General features: G+C 40.0%; 1 protein-coding gene across 11 annotated transcripts in view; it reads right to left on the reverse strand.

The window, feature by feature from the left end:
- The window catches only part of TENM3 (teneurin transmembrane protein 3), a 399,040-nt gene that overhangs the window by 112,863 nt on the left and 268,843 nt on the right, over window positions 1-17,334 (reverse strand). For all 11 annotated transcript variants that reach the window (XM_033160981.1, XM_033160987.1, XM_033160989.1 and 8 more), the window contains one exon: window positions 5,699-5,937. In XM_033160981.1, the coding sequence (XP_033016872.1) occupies window positions 5,699-5,937 (239 nt within the window). The remainder of the gene's footprint in view (window positions 1-5,698; window positions 5,938-17,334) is intronic.

Here is a 17,334-nt window from a genome sequence, read left to right on the forward strand (position 1 = left end):
TATTGCTATTTAAATATTTGTTTTACTACAGGAAAAGGCTGCTTGGCATATATTTATCTTTTGACCCTTGGTAGCAAATTTACAACTAATTCAGTAATAACTTTTGAAGCTAGATGTTAATAAAACGCAGATACACCTGGAGACATGGCAGCTGCTGAGAGGTTAGAACTGCAGAAAAGGCTGACAAATAGATCAAGTTCCATTTTAGTCAAAACACTTCTGATGAATAAATCTACTTCAAAGTCATAATAATGCCACATTAAAACATTATTTACCCGGTAACCCTTAGACATTATTTATAACATCTCAATTAGTAATAACACATTACAGTATTTATAATTATTGGAGCCCGTTTTTTACAGAGTACTTTTTTGTTCATACAGGTGGTCTGAACTGTCCCCAAATTGTCCCTTCCATTGAAAAAAGCTTAAGAGAAGAAACATAAGTAAAATAGGGCCAGTAACCAAATACAGGATGACACCAACAGAGATGGGAAAGGACAAAAGAAAATGAAAATTGAACAGAAACACAAAGGTAAAATGCATTGACATAGGATTGTTTGCACTGACACATCTGTCCTGCAGTCTTGTGAAAACACACTAAAGGACTTTCCAGAACATATAACCAAAATCCAGAATATAAAATAAGCAGCCAGCGATGTACCAAAAGCCACAAGTCTCCAGTAAATGTGTTGGTGATCACTTTTTAATTTGGTACCATGTAAATGTAGCACAGAATCTGTTACAGTGGTACCTCGTGTTACATACTTAATCCATTCCGGAGGTCCATTCGTAAACAGGAAACTGCTCCTAACATGAGGTGTGCTTTCTCTAATGGCGCCTCCCACTGCTGCTGTGCTGCCAGAGCGTGACTTCCACTCGCATGCCAGGGCAAAGGGGCATCTACTTCCGGGTTAGTGGAGCACGTAACCTGCAGCATTTGTAAGGGGGACGGTACGTAACACAAGGTACCACTGTACTGTCAAAATTCTTTTTCAACACTGATTAGCTTTAATATTCTAAGCTGATGTTGCAATGCTACGACCAGGATATTAAGCTGGGCAGGGGGCTGGACAGGGAGGCTAGTACCTGGGGCACATGGGTTAGCCACCCCTGCCCTAAAGTGTATGTTCACACACATTGAGAAGGTTCTAAAAACAGTAGAGTGGCTCATAATAAGATTTTCCCTCTCCCAATTTTTTTCTCAGCCTAGGTTTTTTGTGCATTGAAGACGACATGCTCAGATCACAATTACTGGACATATTTGAGAAGATGTGGGGATTTTGTTTTTTTCACATTTCAAAGGCAAATGAAAGAACCCAGCCCAAAAGTTTTCTGGCTCCTGCAATATCCGCCCCTCATTACAATAACAGAGGAAATATGGGGATTATGTCAGGAGTAAGGGATGAAGAGGACTGTTTCTCACTTAAACTGCAGAGCGTGTGGCATTGGATTATTTAAGTCTGATGATTTCTTTGGAAAATATTGGTCTGATAAAAATAGTATTCAGTAGTATTTAAGTATGCTTAAAAGTATGTTATAGTTGCTTCCATTAATTGCCTCTCACCTTTTCAAAGAAGAAAAGTAGAAGCATGTTCAACATTTTAAGGATACATTTTATTTGTTCTCATATATAAATTACACACAATTCCTAAGAGTTTAAACAACTTGTCCTTTTTTACCCCATCTCCCTTTCTGCTTTTCTCTACATTCTGGGGATTAGATTTTTGGCTTTGCTCAAGCTACTTTTTGGTTTCCCATTCACTTTCCTATGTCTTCTCTTGCTTTCCTTTTTGTTGTTCTCCCATCTCCTTGTTGTGACCTCCTGGCTTTTTCCTCTCTCTCATGTTGCGTCCCTTTGTGTCGCCCCCCCTTCCTTTCTCTGAATCACTGCATCACCAAAGGCTTTGTTGTCATGATATTGGAACCAGTCTCTCACTGCATACCCTTGTGCCAGCTAGCCAAAACAGCTGCATAGCTGAAAGGTTGGAGAGATGAAGCTCCACTTTAGGAAGCTAGGTTTCCTTCTGCACTACTGCAGGACAGCAAAAAAGTCCTTTAAAATGCATTTCCTTCACTTGAACAATTAAATAAATACAGTGACTTGGAATGCATGCCAACTTACATTCTATATCTATGCTAAACGGCATGACTATCAGTTCTACTACAAAGCCCATTTATGAATCATCTGTGAGAAAGTGCTTTGTGTGCCTAAATCAGAATTTGTCCCATTTACGACACCACAATACAGAATTTTAATAGGTTTTCCAACCTTTCATTATCAATATATATTAGCCCATTTTTTAATACAGGTTGCAACTTGTCTCAGTTGGGGTAATGGTTCTGTGTAACATTAGAAACAGCCACAAACTGGCTCTTCAAAAGTGACTTCCTACTACAGCTAATATTTCTACAGCCAATAATTTCTCATCTCACTACTTTGTTTAAAGCACACTGTTATGAAACAGGTAAATAAAGTGGGAAACCATTTCAATTTCATATTAAGTAACTCATCGTGAATTATACTTGGATGGCCTATTAAGTGAGAATTTCATATTACATCTGAAGAGATGGGAAAGCTCCATATACAAGTGAATTTAATCCATTAACTGCTTTATGGACCCCAAAACCTTCAAAGTGTGTCCCTGAGTGCCAGATTTTACATTTAGGTTGCTGAGTTAGCTGAAATATCAGTAATATCACCGGTACATAAAGAGCTCCCTGTTGAATACATAGAAAAGGCAATCCCTGTGAATTGTTTATTTCAGCAGGCAGATGAACTAGTTATTTGTGATGCAATGCAGCATAGCTATACCCATTCTCAACAGAATCAAATTATATAAAATGCTGTATGGCTCTCAGTTTGAGGAATTGTAATTTTTAAAATATATATATATTCTCAACACCTAAGTAGGTATATGGCACAAGTACGGGTATTCCAATACATGCTTCAACACATTAATATCTCAAATCATTTTTCACCTGTGTGGAAGCACTGCAAGTCATTGTAACTGTCTCATTCTCTATTTAGCCTTTTATTTCCTGATATCACAAGTCCTCATTCTCCATCAGTTCTGTCTCACTGGGCAATATCCATATTTGAATGGTGGCTTTGCATGTATCCTGGGGTTTGTTTTATCCCTTATGGTGTCCCCCATCATATGGAAAGATCCTTAAGTATTTTTTCATGACAATTTTATGTTTTGCAGCACATTTTAAATAGTGTAACATGCAAGGAAATGAAAAAAAAAACCAAAACAAAACCTGTAGCTGCTTTCCACTGGCCATGAATGGGCCTATTTCCAAATAATAACATCAACTTACAATAATAAACCCCAGCTTAATCACTGAGATCATCTGCAGGACCATCATCAGTTGTTCCCTGAGTTGGCAAGGCTCATTTGACAGCAACAAGAAACCAAGCGGCCCAGTCCTGCTGAATACTCTACCAATAGAAATTCAGCAGGCACCATCGGTTTCAACCTTTAAGCACCTCCTGAAAATTCTACAAGGCTTATGCAGAAAATTCCATTATAGTTAGCTAATTTCAACATTTTATATAGTTTTTTTTTATTGTAAAGCTTCATCCTTCTTCCCAAAGGAGCCCAGGATGACAAACATGAAAAACAGTAAAAAAATACAAAGATTTAATATTATTTAGATGCACCACCCCTACTGTACAATTTTTAATAGTGGGTTTAATGTACACAGCCTTAAATTTGTCACTGAAAAGTTGCCTTTAGAAAGCAGCAGCAATGCAAACAGATGGGCCAATGGGACTTACAAGATGGTACTATCCTATGACGGCTCCTCTAGGGTACAAACAGCACATCCAAAATGGCACTGCCCCCTTCTTCAAGCATTAGAAGGATGAGCAAGAGTATCATAAATGCAGGTAAAGGGCCATTAATGGGTTATCTGCCCACCAAGAGTAAACACTGTTTGTTTCAAAATTTAAGAAGTGGAAAAATAAGGTCCGTTCTGCAGCAGCATTTATTATCAACACTATAGTTGACAACTTTTAGACCCCTCTAGGTTAAAGAAAACCATTCATTAAGTTAACACAAAATCTAAAATTAATGCTTTGGTAAGGATAAAAATACATTTGATTTAACAGAGTTAGATTTGTAAAAAGGGCTATTAATTGCATGTTTATATTTTCATATGCTTAATATTTTGGGTTGCAATCCAGCCTACACATGATTAAAATCATCATATGCTTGACGCCAGTGATACTTAATTCTGCATAACTGCTCAGGAATGCAGGCTTAGCTGTTCTAAATGTTTCAAGACATGTATATATGTAATTTGTTTTGGCATTTTGCAGGGGCAGGGAAAGTGGGATTAGAGTGGGCTATAAATCTAAAAACATAAACTGATTAATGTAACTAAACCATCCACCATCTACGGACTATGCTACTTAAACATGGCCCATACATTGATCACAGAAAATCACAATGTATGCCTCAAAGAGGACAAAAAAAATTCCACTGAGGACTCAAATAGCAGTATACAGCTGAAACTGCCAACATAATACCTATAAAACTCCTTTGGCTTTCCTGTGCAACAGGAAGACATGCAATCTTCTCAAGGCAGCCATATTCCATCAGCAGGGGAGGTGAAAATCTTACATTACTCAGCGGCCTATATTTTTGCATTATTCACCGTGGCTTCTGATTCAACAGGGATCCACTTCAAAGATTTTTTTCAGCATGATGCTGTGGCATGGACTGAAACTTAACTAGTTTGTTTCAACAGAGTCTATCAACATTTTAATTTCAGGAGGGGTTTTAGCTTTGTATTAGTTGTTACAACTAAGTATGCATCATGTTGTTGTTTTTAAAAAATTGAATAGTTCCACGAAAGCTTTAGAATACAAACTGTCAATAGTTTTAGTAAAAAGAAATCATTGTTCAGAACATGGAGACATAAAACAGTGAAATGCAAAATTCTATATTATTAGAATTATAAATTTATCTGTTTCTCATTATGTACACATATTTTCACGTATGTAAAAATACTTAAGCTTCTTCTCAGAAACAAATTATTTCCCCCTTGCATGAGTTTGCCCACTTTTTAAGCGCACTCCCCTTTTTAATAGAGAAATGATGGCTGAATTATGGCCTTATCCTTCCTAAAAAGGAAAGGTAGTGAATTTCTAAATTATAGTTCAATTTTTTAAAAAATTACATTTCACTTGCCATTTTGAAGGGAAATGGTTACAAAACACAGGTATTTTCTATTCCATCTGAAGAACTTTTAATTAAATTCCTTTCATCGCTTCTATTGTTTGAATCCCCGCCATGGGGTGAGCTCCCGTTGCTTGGTCCCAGCTCCTGCCCACCTAGCTGTTCGAAAGCACGTCAAAAGTGCAAGTAGATAAATAGGTACCGCTCCGGCGGGAAGGTAAACGGCGCTTCCGTGCTCTGCTCTGGTTTGCCAGAAGTGGCTTAGTCATGCTGGCCACATGACCTGGAAGTTGTACGCCGGCTCCCTCCGCCGGTAATGAGAGATGAGCACTGCAACCCCAGAGTCGGACACGACTGGACCTAATGGTCAGGGGTCCCTTTACCTTTACTGTTACCAGCACTTGTGGATAAAAAGACAGCTGTATATTATGCAGTTTGCACTGTCCATATATAAACAGAAAACAAGATACATAGATTTATAATGACAACAATCATTAAAAGCAAACTTACCTATAAAGTAAGATAGTAGTATTGCCAGTAGCACAGAGACCCCTACAGCACAGAGTGCTGTACATTTCCAGCTACAGTACTTTGAAGACTTTTTAAATTTAAAAGCACTTCTTGATAAGGTGTTCCTAGGTAGTGGCCGTGTCGGAGGGGAATAAACCGAGCCGGATGCCATTGTGTAACCCGGCGTCGCAGTACTGAACAGTGGTGTTGTCCCTGTTCCTGTTTTGAATAGGAAATGCCTGCAGAAAATAAGAAGTAAATATAAATTAGTGTCTAGGATAGTTAATGGTACTTTTCTTCTTGCTCCGTATTTGTTCATTTTGGGGGATAGCATCTTAACATTTATTCAGGTTTGAGAATTTTTATATACGATGGCCCTGACACAAAGATTCTGACTGACAAAAGATGTAATCTTCTGGATGGGAAAGAGTTACTTTGATTCAGTCTTCTATTCCTATATTAGGGGACAGGTGCTGTCGATGCAGTCAGCATGTCTTTCTTATTTACGGTGTGCAAGCTGGATGCAGATGTTAAGCCTAAAGAAATTAATTGTGGTGTGCAGATTGCCCTTCCTGGATCTGGGCATTGTGGTACCACAAACAGTGTTAAGCAAAAAAATATTCAGGAAAAAAAATATTCAAAAAAATATTAATGGCTTATTTCTGTTGGCTACCAGAACTTTTAGAAGTCCACAGATAACCAGAATATATTAAAACTCATGTTTTAAGCACCAAGATCCAAAGGCTCAGTTGAACATTTGTCCCTACACACTCAAGAGGAAATATTGTCTAGAACAGCACATTCTCAATTTGTGATTCTTTGCTTATTCTCACATATTCCTTAGGTAACAGCCTAAACAGCTTCTTGATGACAGGGAGACCAAGAAATACCATTTGCCCAACATTACCCTAATTTTGTACAGGGCAGGGCTGGGGAAAGAAAAAAGGTAATTTTGGGGTTTTTCTGGGTAAGGTAGTTCTACTTCAGTTAGGAAGAAAAACATGTTTTTAAATCATGTTTCTAGAGGTGTATAAAGATTTATACACTATCTATGATAGATAGATGGATAGATTTTATCTATCCATCTATCTATCATCTCAAGGTAAACCGGTATATATATATGAGATAATGTCAGTGAAGAAAATGAATAAATTGTCAACCCAGTCACATACTCATGATATGAACAGGATAGTCTATATTTAACAGTGATCTATGTGGATTTGGGTCTGTATCTCCTGGAGTTAATTATAAATATTGTTAGCGAGGAGAGTATTCATGGTACATGTCCTTTGAAAATAAAAAGATAAAAGGACTGCCTTCCAACCTTAGGGCTGCCATACGATTTTCCTGGACATTACTGGGATTTCAAAGGCAGAATTGACATCGGGGGGGGGGGCGGATTTCCGAAAGGCGAAACTTTGTCCTGGATCTTAGGCACGTCAATTGAAAAATCACTTTTTGGGGGGCCTTTTTCTAAATAAATTAAAAAAGCTCAACAACCTCTGGGATGTCCTGGTTTTTACCTTGTGAAATATGGCAACTCTATCCAGCCTTAACAATTATCTGTTCAGAAAGCAACCAACATCATCAACAAAAATGCCATTCTAAGGTATTGGTCTGTATCAAGACTACTGCATGGAGAGCTGTTTAATCTGATGCAAAAAACACAAAAAACCCTGCATACCAAACAGCAAAAGAAGAAAACTCCCATTACTCCCAATGATCCTGAAGCCACATTTTCTAGCATTGCAGTATGTGAGGGAAGGATCAAATTCCCCTCTCTGGGTGGTGGTCCCAATCTAATCAGATCCCCCTTGCATTTACTTTTAAGTAAAAAGACTGCATAGAGCCAGGGCTGTATTAAGCATATGCGGCACCGGGGTGCCAAGATTGCCCGGCGCCCCCCCCCCCGGTTGCCCAGTTCCAGGTGCACAGGATGGTGGAGCTGCCCACCTGCCTCAGTGTCTCACTGGCTCGGTCACCCCTGAACTCCCAAGCACAGAGCCACCCACAGAAGTGCCCGCCATGGCGCTCCGACCAACGGGCGGACTCTTCCCCAGACTGAACCCTCGGACTCTCAGCCTGGCACCCCTGAGAGCCCGTCGCCCAGGTGCCCCGCCCCCCCTTGCATCTATGGGTAAGACGATGCTGCACAGAGCTGTGCTGTGCACAATACAGTTAATGTGTGGTTTGACCTCAAACTTAATAAAGATGTAGCAAACCTCATGTTATCTACATCTTGAAAGACTACAGTATTATTGCTATCATCAACAACATTTCTATACTGCCCTTCATCAGAGGATTAAGGGCAGTTTAAAATAAGGGGACGCGGGTGGCGCAGGGGACGTGGGTGGCACTGTGGGTTAAACCACAGAGCCTAGGGATTGCTGATCAGAAGGTCGGCAGTTTGAATCCCCGCAACGGGGTGAGCTCCCCTTGCTCGGTCCCTGCTCCTGCCAACCTAGCAGTTCAAAAGCACATCAAAGTGCAAGTAGATAAATAGGGGCTGCTCCGGCGGGAAGGTAAACGGCATTTCCATGCACTGCTCTGGTTCACCAGAAGCCACATGACCTGTAAGCAGGGGCGTTCCTAGCCCCTTGGCTGCCCGGGGCGGGAAGCCAAGAGGCACCCCTGGGGGCGGGGGCATCGCGGCGCGTGCGTGCGTCATGACGCACGTACACGCTGCGACGCCCCGCCCCGGGGGATGCCGGGCGGGGGCTTCGGGACTATCTGCAGCTCGCAGAGGCTCCCGAAGCGGCGGCCCGGCATCCCCGGGGGTGGGGCATCGCGGCATGTGCGTCATGACTTGCGCTCCCCCGGGCCCCCTCAGGGGAGCGCAAGTGGGGCAGGGAGAGGGGCGGGTCCCCTCTCCTTGCCCCGGCTCTGCAAGCCAGCCAGCGGCGCGAAAAGCCGCTGGAGGGCGGGGGCTATTTTCGGCGCTGCTGGAGCAGAGCCGCAGGGACGGCCAGCGAGGGGGGTGACACCCTGACTCGCTGGCGGCCCCTGCGGCTCCACCCTGGCAGTGCCGAAAATAGCCTAAAAAGAATTAAAAAAAAGTTTTTTAAAGCCCAGTGGGCGGGGGCCCCCACCCGATGTGTCACCCCCAGCAGGGGCGCTGCCCGGGCCCCCCTGCCCCCTGCGATGCCCCTGCCCGGAAGCTGTACACTGGCTCCCTCAGCCAGTAAAGCAAGATGAGCGCCGCAACTCCAGAGTCGGACACGACTGGACCTAATGGTCAGGGGTCCCTTTACCTTTACAATATGAAAACACAAAAATATATAGCAATACTCCTCCCCACTCTGCACACTCACGAAGTTGAAAACGCCATAAATTGTTTAGCCAAAACCCTGGGAGAAGAGGAATCTTTTTGGTGGGTGCCTAAAGATATGTTTTTTTAAAATCTGACTTCCTAATTTAAGCACTTTTGTGCTGCTTTTGGCTTATTTGCTAAGGCAATCGAGGAAGGGAGTTTTAAACCAGCTCCCACGTAGAATACCATACATTTTCTGTTGTGTACACATCAGGCACAAATGCACTGAGGCAGCATGTCAAACCATGGCTTTCCGGAATAGGAAGACTCAGCAATGATCCTACACTTTACAAGTGTCACATAGGTTTTTTTACAAACTCCTACACAGTCACCCTTACCAAGCGGCAAGGTTATATTATGGGAAAGTCTGAGACAGCACACAATATGGCAGGGAGTTTTAGTCTTAAACTCTTTGCCATCCTTCTGCAAAAAATGTAAGTGCCTTTACAGAGTTGCCATTTGCAGATCAGCTAGGGAATTCCAGGGGAATGTGCAAAAAAAAAAAAAGGCGGGGGGGGGGGGAGGAAGACAAACAGAAACCTCCTTAACAAACAGAAATCTGCAATTCAAATCCTACAATCCCTATTTGGATCTAAATTTTGAATGAGAGAAACTGCCATAAAAGTTCGTTACTCATACTTAGGTAGCATGTTAATTGTGAATATCATATTGGTAATATTGTTTGTATGCAGAAAATTAATCTAGCAGCATTTTGAAAAGCTTTTCTAGTTAATGCCATTACAAGTATTAGCAACTAAACAAAATTATGAATCAGGAACTAGTATTTACTTTATACATGTGAACAGTTATTCAGTTACCTTTTTAAAGAGTTGTTTTGCCTCAAGATATCATATTTGATGAAATAAACAAAATCTGATTTATTTAGAAAAACAGCAGAATTTTATGACTTTGCTGTGGTGTGAGCTTTCTAATATTAACAATAATCAAGTTTGAAATCTTTAAGGAATCAGATAACAGAAAGCTGGCTTATGGCAATGTTTGGATGTCACAGTTTAGTGTGACTGTGACATGAGCAAAACTGTGAGCCTTGAGCTCATGCACTCCCCCATTCATTCCTTCTTCTGGTGTGGCTGTGAAAAATTCAGATGTTTTTGCTACTTGGTTTCAAGCTTTCTTGTTTAGCTTCTGTTTCTGCAAATTGGTTTCAAGTTGGTTTGCTTATACAAACTACAGTCAACATTAACTATAATTTGTCTATTTGGACATAATGACAAGCTGCAGTTAATCAAAAACAGAAGTGAATGCTTCAAACTCCTCACAGCCATGCTGTGGGGGGGGGGGAGGAGGAGAGCACATGAGCCGAAGGGTTGCCTGGATTTGCTCATATAATACTAAACTATTGTATAGCAGAGGGGTGTGGCCCTTTAAGCCTCTCCACCTGGCCTCCAGAATTCTCCCCAAGCCAAATATCCTCTCCACAAGCCATGTCTCCTCACTGCCCTGTTTTACATGCTTCCTTAGGGAAACCCAGCCAGATGGGCAGAGTGTAAATAAAGTAATAATAATAATAATAATAATAATAATAATAATAATAATTCGGCCTTCCTGGAATTTGTTGAACTCTTGATAATGCCAGTCAGTTTGGCTAAATGGAAGGTAAAGACGGATGTGTCAGTTTGTGGAGAAACTAGTTTACTGTATAAAGGTAACGTTTGCATTCATTGCCCCACCTACTTTTGCCTCTGGCCCCTTCCATTACTGGCACGTGGTCCTTAGGCTGAAAAGGCATACCCTCCAAAAGTGTCACTGGACTCAAGGCTCTACTTCTAGAATGACATATTTTCCCTTTTCATAAAACTTGCTGGTACACACACACACACACACACACACACACGAGTAGTTTAATTACACGCACAGCATTATGTGTTCTGTGTCTATCTCTTTGAAAGCACAAAACCGAGAAAATTCACTACAAGCTTCTTAGTAGAGAACCAGAATGGAAAAACATGTTGTTGAGTTAAAAAAATATATGAAAAGAATGAGAGAGTACAGAAGTAGGGTAGTAAAATCAAATTAGCTGGAAACAACATCTTCTAAAGAACCAGGAACAGCTTGTAAATCCAGCCAAAGGCAGTATAGCTCAGACCACCAACTGGAAACCTTACAAAATAAATAGCACCCACATTAAATGAAAGCCACTTATCCATCAGTGCGAGGATAAGTTAGAAACCATTTCTTATATGATACGTTTGTGTGCTAAAAGTAGCCAAAAACAGAAATGTATTTTATGTATTGTGGGAAAAGCTTCTGAAATCCTTACCCAGAAAATTCATTACAAGAGATTTCAAAACACTATCTGATGCCGACTCCGAAATGTAATAATGGATAGTTTCCCTTTACAACTATATATAGCTTTGTGGACAAAGATAGTCAGAAAACCTTCTAGCCACTATTTGTTTTCTTTAAAATGTGAGAAAGTCAACCCCTAACAAGAAGGCTGGTGTTTCAGCTTAGCACAGGGGTAGCTTTCTGTTGGTCCACTGTCAGAATCTAGTCAGTCACCTAGGTCCATTTAGCCCCAATCATTCTTGTCAGGCACTGGTAAGAGAAAAGGTAAATCACAGACGTTTTACCTAGGGAACTCAATCCCTAAGTGACTTGTTCACAAAGTGGTATGATAATTGTGCCCACTTTGTGAATTGGCATTGCCCCTTACAGCTCTAGAGACTTCTATACTACAGTCGTACTGTACCATAATTGTCGAACACCCTGGAACTCAGACGTTTTGGCTGCAGGAGTGATTGTTCTGGTTTGCAAACGTTCTTTTGGAACCTGAACATCTGACGGGGCTTCCGCAGCTTCTGATTGGCTGCAGGAGTAATCTGATTTTTGAACATTTTGGAAGTCGAACCGACTTCCAGACTGGATTCTGTTCGACTTCCAAGTTACGACTGTATTAGAAAAGCACCGTTCTTTCTTTCTTTCTTGTTTAAAAGGAGCTTTTTGGAGCAGATGTGGATCCTCACATACTGATTTTGGCCAGCGCAACACAACTTTCCAAATGAAGCAATTGGATAGTCATGCTACTCAAGTCAAAAAGTAGCACACAGGGCACCAACAGGTAGCTTCCCAATTCCAATGTGAAAAGAGAGGACATAATTCCTGTTATCATGATGCCCTTGGTTAGCCTTCACTTTGGTCCACAACCATCTTGGCATCATTAACACCTTCAGTAGAGTCTCTTCAGGAAAAAGACTGCAAAGTTTTGACCTATTTTCAAGGAGTGTCATAACTCCACTAGCTCTTCATGCTATATTTTGGAGCTTGGTGGGGCATCATTGGTGGGGCAGGGCGGGGCAGGGCATTGGTGAAGTTGACATGTGTGCACTGGTGGAACCAATATAGCCCACACCACCTGACTTTCCCATACCAACCTGGTATATCCAACAACACTGCTGCCAGGACACTGGCGATGTGACAGTGCCCTCCCTCTTATTCCTAGATGGCAGGACCTTGTCTGCTGGGGATGATGACAATGTCACCAAGATTGCTCTCGAATCCATGCAGCTGGAGTAGGCATTTTAGTATCTATATGAAGAAATATAGCTCTACAGACTTTTGTCTCATCACAAGTCTCCCCTTTTGTTGGACCCAAGCAGATGTTTCTGCGTCAAGCAGATTATAGAACAAACTAGAATCACTACGGTAAAAGAGAGAAGCAGGGCCTTATCAGAAGTAACTCTTGGGTTATAGGATGGGCTATCGGATAAGGTATGCATTTGAAAAATATACCTATTTTTGATTAGATAAGAAATGCTTTGCAATACTTCTTATAAACATTGGCATTAGGTAACTCAAGCGCTCAGGACGAATGGCAAGGCATAGCTTTTATGCCAATATTTTGGAATTTCAATTCTGTTATTAAATTATTTATTCTGTAGATTAGATTTGCTATTATTTGGCAAATTACCTTTGTCAACATTTTCTGGATTCAAATGCTAATTTATTTGTGTAAGCTGTTTCAAACAATGGAAGGTGAGGGGTAGAATTTTTTGTTTTTGTTTTGGACTCTAGAACAAGTGTCTGGAAGCTAAGGATGCTTCAGGTAAAGTATGTAATTTAATGCATAGTTAAATACTAATTTATATACAATTTTTGGTGTGGATCCCCCCCCCAAAAAAAATCAGAGGATGGAAACAAAACGAATTTATGAATGAACACTTGTGAAATTGACACGGCTAGAAACTGACTGATCTATTCTTCCCTACTGGATATGTCAATTAGAGACTAGTGCAGACACTACACCAAGGATAAAAAGGCAATCTGTGCTTTAAATGTAATATATGTTTTATTTCACAAAGTGCTGCATGTAAACAAATAAAAATATGGAGAATATGTGTAACCATAACAATCTTGTGAGAACCATGCAAGTGTAGCCCTTAAGAGGTCTTGTAGTCTCTCATTTTAAACCTTTTGACCTCACCCAAACTGGCATATAAATAATAGAATGATACTGAAAATCTAGTCACTAGAGAATATTTGCAGCACAAAAATATCACAGTAGTTTGACTATATTTTTGAAAGAAGAAAATCATTGCTGACTGAACATTTCTGATTTTAATGAACAATGAAGCAATGTCCTTGACAATGAAATACTGACATAACTACACACACTTCATATCGCCTTAAACTAATATGAGAAAATGAAAGCTAATGCACGAAATTCCATTGCTTTTCAGTGTCATAAAGCATCATCAGGTAGTATATGAACAAAAATGGAGCAAAGTAGGCCTGATGCATCACAACCTCAGGATTTGTACAGAATCTTTAAATTCCCAGAAAAGGGTGTTTCAGTTCTGCAGTTTATCCTGCCTACTATGTTGCTCATATACAATGCTGAATGTGGGGGGGGGGCATTAATATATATATATATATATCTGAACAGGTGGGATAAGCAAGCCATGGCTTCCTTCCTTCATGCTGAGTAAGTGTATTCAAAGGAGTATGTGGATTTCAAAGATATAACTTGGCAATCCAAGGTATAGCATTGATATGTATAAATGCAAGGCTTGTTCTATTTTTGCAAGTATGATAGGTGTAAGAATATCTGCGCTCTGAATTTCATTAGTGAGGGTGCTGACTAGAAGTGAGTGCTATGCATTAAAAATAATGGGAAATGCTTTAGTAAGTATGTGGTAACAGATTCTCACTTTTGCTATATCTGCATGAAAATATAAATAAGTAACTAAATAAATAAATGTCAATCCAAGACCAAAAAAATTACCACCGTGCAAAAGTAAATTAAAGACCCAGAGAATATATATGCCCGATATTATTATTTTTTAAAATTGTTGCAGCTATGTCCACAGAGGCGGCTGCTTTCACTTAAGAGATGCAACTTCAATGTCATCTCCCAAAATCCAAAAGCAAGCAACATTATTGTATTTACAGGTAGTTATAAACAACAACAACAACAACAACATAAACTGTACATATTTATCACTATATAATACGTCAGTTTATTTTATGACATGTAAGTCCTATAACCAGCTGACTTACCCTACATTTATATATTTTTTGAAATATAGGTTTATTCAGATTTTCAGCAAACAAATAATGCAGGTGGCTTTTGTATGTACAAAAGCCCGCAAAAAGCAACTCTTTAAAATGCAAGTGAAAAATGCATGATATGAAAACATGAGAACAACAAAAACGTAATAATTCTAGCTGTGATGCTGTGAATTAGTGAGGCTGATAAGCTACATTGTCAACCTGACAGTATGTTGTATTCTAAAATCTATTATGTAACTGATGGGTTATTATCTCTGGACAAGTTTCACACCAGGAGGTGATCCCTGCTAGCCAAAAGCTTATAAACAAGATAAATTTCACTGCTCTGTTACCTCTATCAGTATCAAACAGTAATTTCATATAATGCACTTCCATCTGGCAGGTACCTGCAACTTGGGGTTCCCTTAACAAATATATATAAAACAAATGCACATATTTCTATTAAATATCAACTATAAAGGTGAATCAGCATTGTGGGAAATTGATCTAGAGGGAACAAGAGCATACATTAATTTGTGTGATAAATATGCTTATGTGGTGTATTTTTTAAAATTACTTATTGTGAAATCCCATATATGCCCAGTCAAAAGTTGTCCAATGAACTACAGGGGTGCAATCTGAATATACTGGGTTTTTGTTTTGTTATTTTTCCCTCTGGTTTATTACAATTATTATTTCTGCATACTTGATATACTAATACTTTTAGCTATCTGTATTTATTTTTATTTCACTGGAAAGCTCATGAGGATACTAGAACAAGATGAATAACAGGATTTATTTCTAAATGGCTAATTATTTATGAAGGGGCAATACCCATTTCACAGGAAAAAACAGGCTGTGCATCAGACATGCAACATAATCGTGGATAAATGTTCCTGGACCTAGATCAAACTGTTTGTGTTTTAACCTCATCAACAACAGACGCAACCAGTGATGCATTTAAAGCTAAAATTAACTTCTCTCTGTACACCACATCTAGGAAACAGGAACTCGACCAAACTGGGTCATTGTTAGCTATGATTTACTACTGACAAACTAATGGAAAAACACAGCATATGAAATGATTGTGAATGTGACAGAGCTGAGCACATTAAACTATCTGCTATTAAACGTTTATGCACCCTACTCCTACCAATATATTGTACTCCTGTGGAGCATAAGGCCTTCAGGTAAATGGATTCGATCCCTCCCATAAAAGATTAATACCTGTTTTCACAGAGGCTTAATCAATATTAAAGGCTGTCGTTCCATTGGAAATCACACCAATAAAAGCACATAATTGTCTACTAGCACAAATGCTTCATCAAGCTTGAATGCATTCTAAACTTTTCACGCCCCTTGGTCAGCTTTGCTGATGACTTAAGAAATTGTATAGAATAGCAAACGTTTCTACCTTCTTACATTAGATTATTCAAATGTGCCTCCAATTCTGTCTATATAATGAAATTAACAGATAATTAAATATAATGCCATGTTTGTAACTTTCGTTAAAGCAGAATTCTGATGAAAAAATTATGCAACATTAGTAAACTACACTATAACCTGTCTCTCCCATCCTACGACATGCTACCATGCTAAATACAATACAGTGGTACCTCAGTTTAAGAAGAGCCCTGCTAATGAAGTATTTGGTATATGAACTCCGCAAAACCGGAAGTTGTGTTCTGGTTAACGAACTTTACCTAGGTCTACGAATGGAAGCTGAATGGTGGAAGGGCACCAGCGGCGGGAGGCCTCATTAGGGAAAGTGCGCCTTGGTTTAAGAACGGCTTTGGTTTAACAACAGAACGGATTAAGTTCGTAAACTGAGGTACCACTGTATGAAAAATTCACAGTATCACAGTAAATTCACTTAATCAAAGACTAAAGTATTTCTCCTGGTATAGACTAGTAGGTGTGGACTTGGTATTATACCAGATTTATATAATGTCTGGATTTATCAGTGCTTTCACACATCTCTTCAGATCAGGGGGAGGATCTGGACAGTGGGTCAGACCCAAGACTCCCCCACCCTATTGGAGGACATTTTGGCTGGTGGCCGGTTACCAATTCAACATCAAAGGGAGCACGCTTAGAGTGTGGTCCTGATTCCTCTTTTCTTTATTTCAGGTGAGGCCCAAACAACCACAAGAGCAAGCTCTTGTCTCCCTTGCAATAGTACTGTTCTTTAGTCGTTTAGTCGTGTCAGACTCTTCGTGACCCCATGGTGGAACTCCTTTTTGACACCAGAGCAGATTAGCTGAAGGCATCAGAACAGCACAGCAGACATATATACTGCAGACCTGCCATGCCTTCCCATTGGCTCATGGCATGATTGTCCTTAAACACACTTCATGATCTATCACCATAAGAACATAAGAGCCTCCTAGATCAGGGCAATGGCCCATCTAGTCCAGCATCCTGTTCTCCAAATGGTTGAAGAGTTGCCTGTGGGAAACCAGCAAACAGGATTCAAGCACAAGAGCGCTCTCCCCTCCTGTGGTTTCTAGCAACTGGGATTCAGAAGCAGTGCTGCCCACAGGTACATTGTAATTAATTGCCAGTGAAAGCTGCTTGACCTTGTGAACATATTGTATCCCAGACGCTCTTGCATTAAAGCTTTGTAACATGGTGATCATCCCAGTTGGATAATAATTATTTTATTCAGTGCTTTTCTAGAAAAATAGGTGCTGGTACTCTCCATGAAGGTGTTACAGTAAGTGCCACACTTTTTAACAACAAAAAAGAGGTGTCATTACTGCATACCTTTGAGTACACCCTTTAAAAAGCACAGATCTTATTATTTATACCTCAC

Source organism: Lacerta agilis, chromosome 9, assembly GCF_009819535.1.
Source record: "Lacerta agilis isolate rLacAgi1 chromosome 9, rLacAgi1.pri, whole genome shotgun sequence".
Taxonomy (NCBI): Eukaryota; Metazoa; Chordata; class Lepidosauria; order Squamata; family Lacertidae; genus Lacerta; species Lacerta agilis.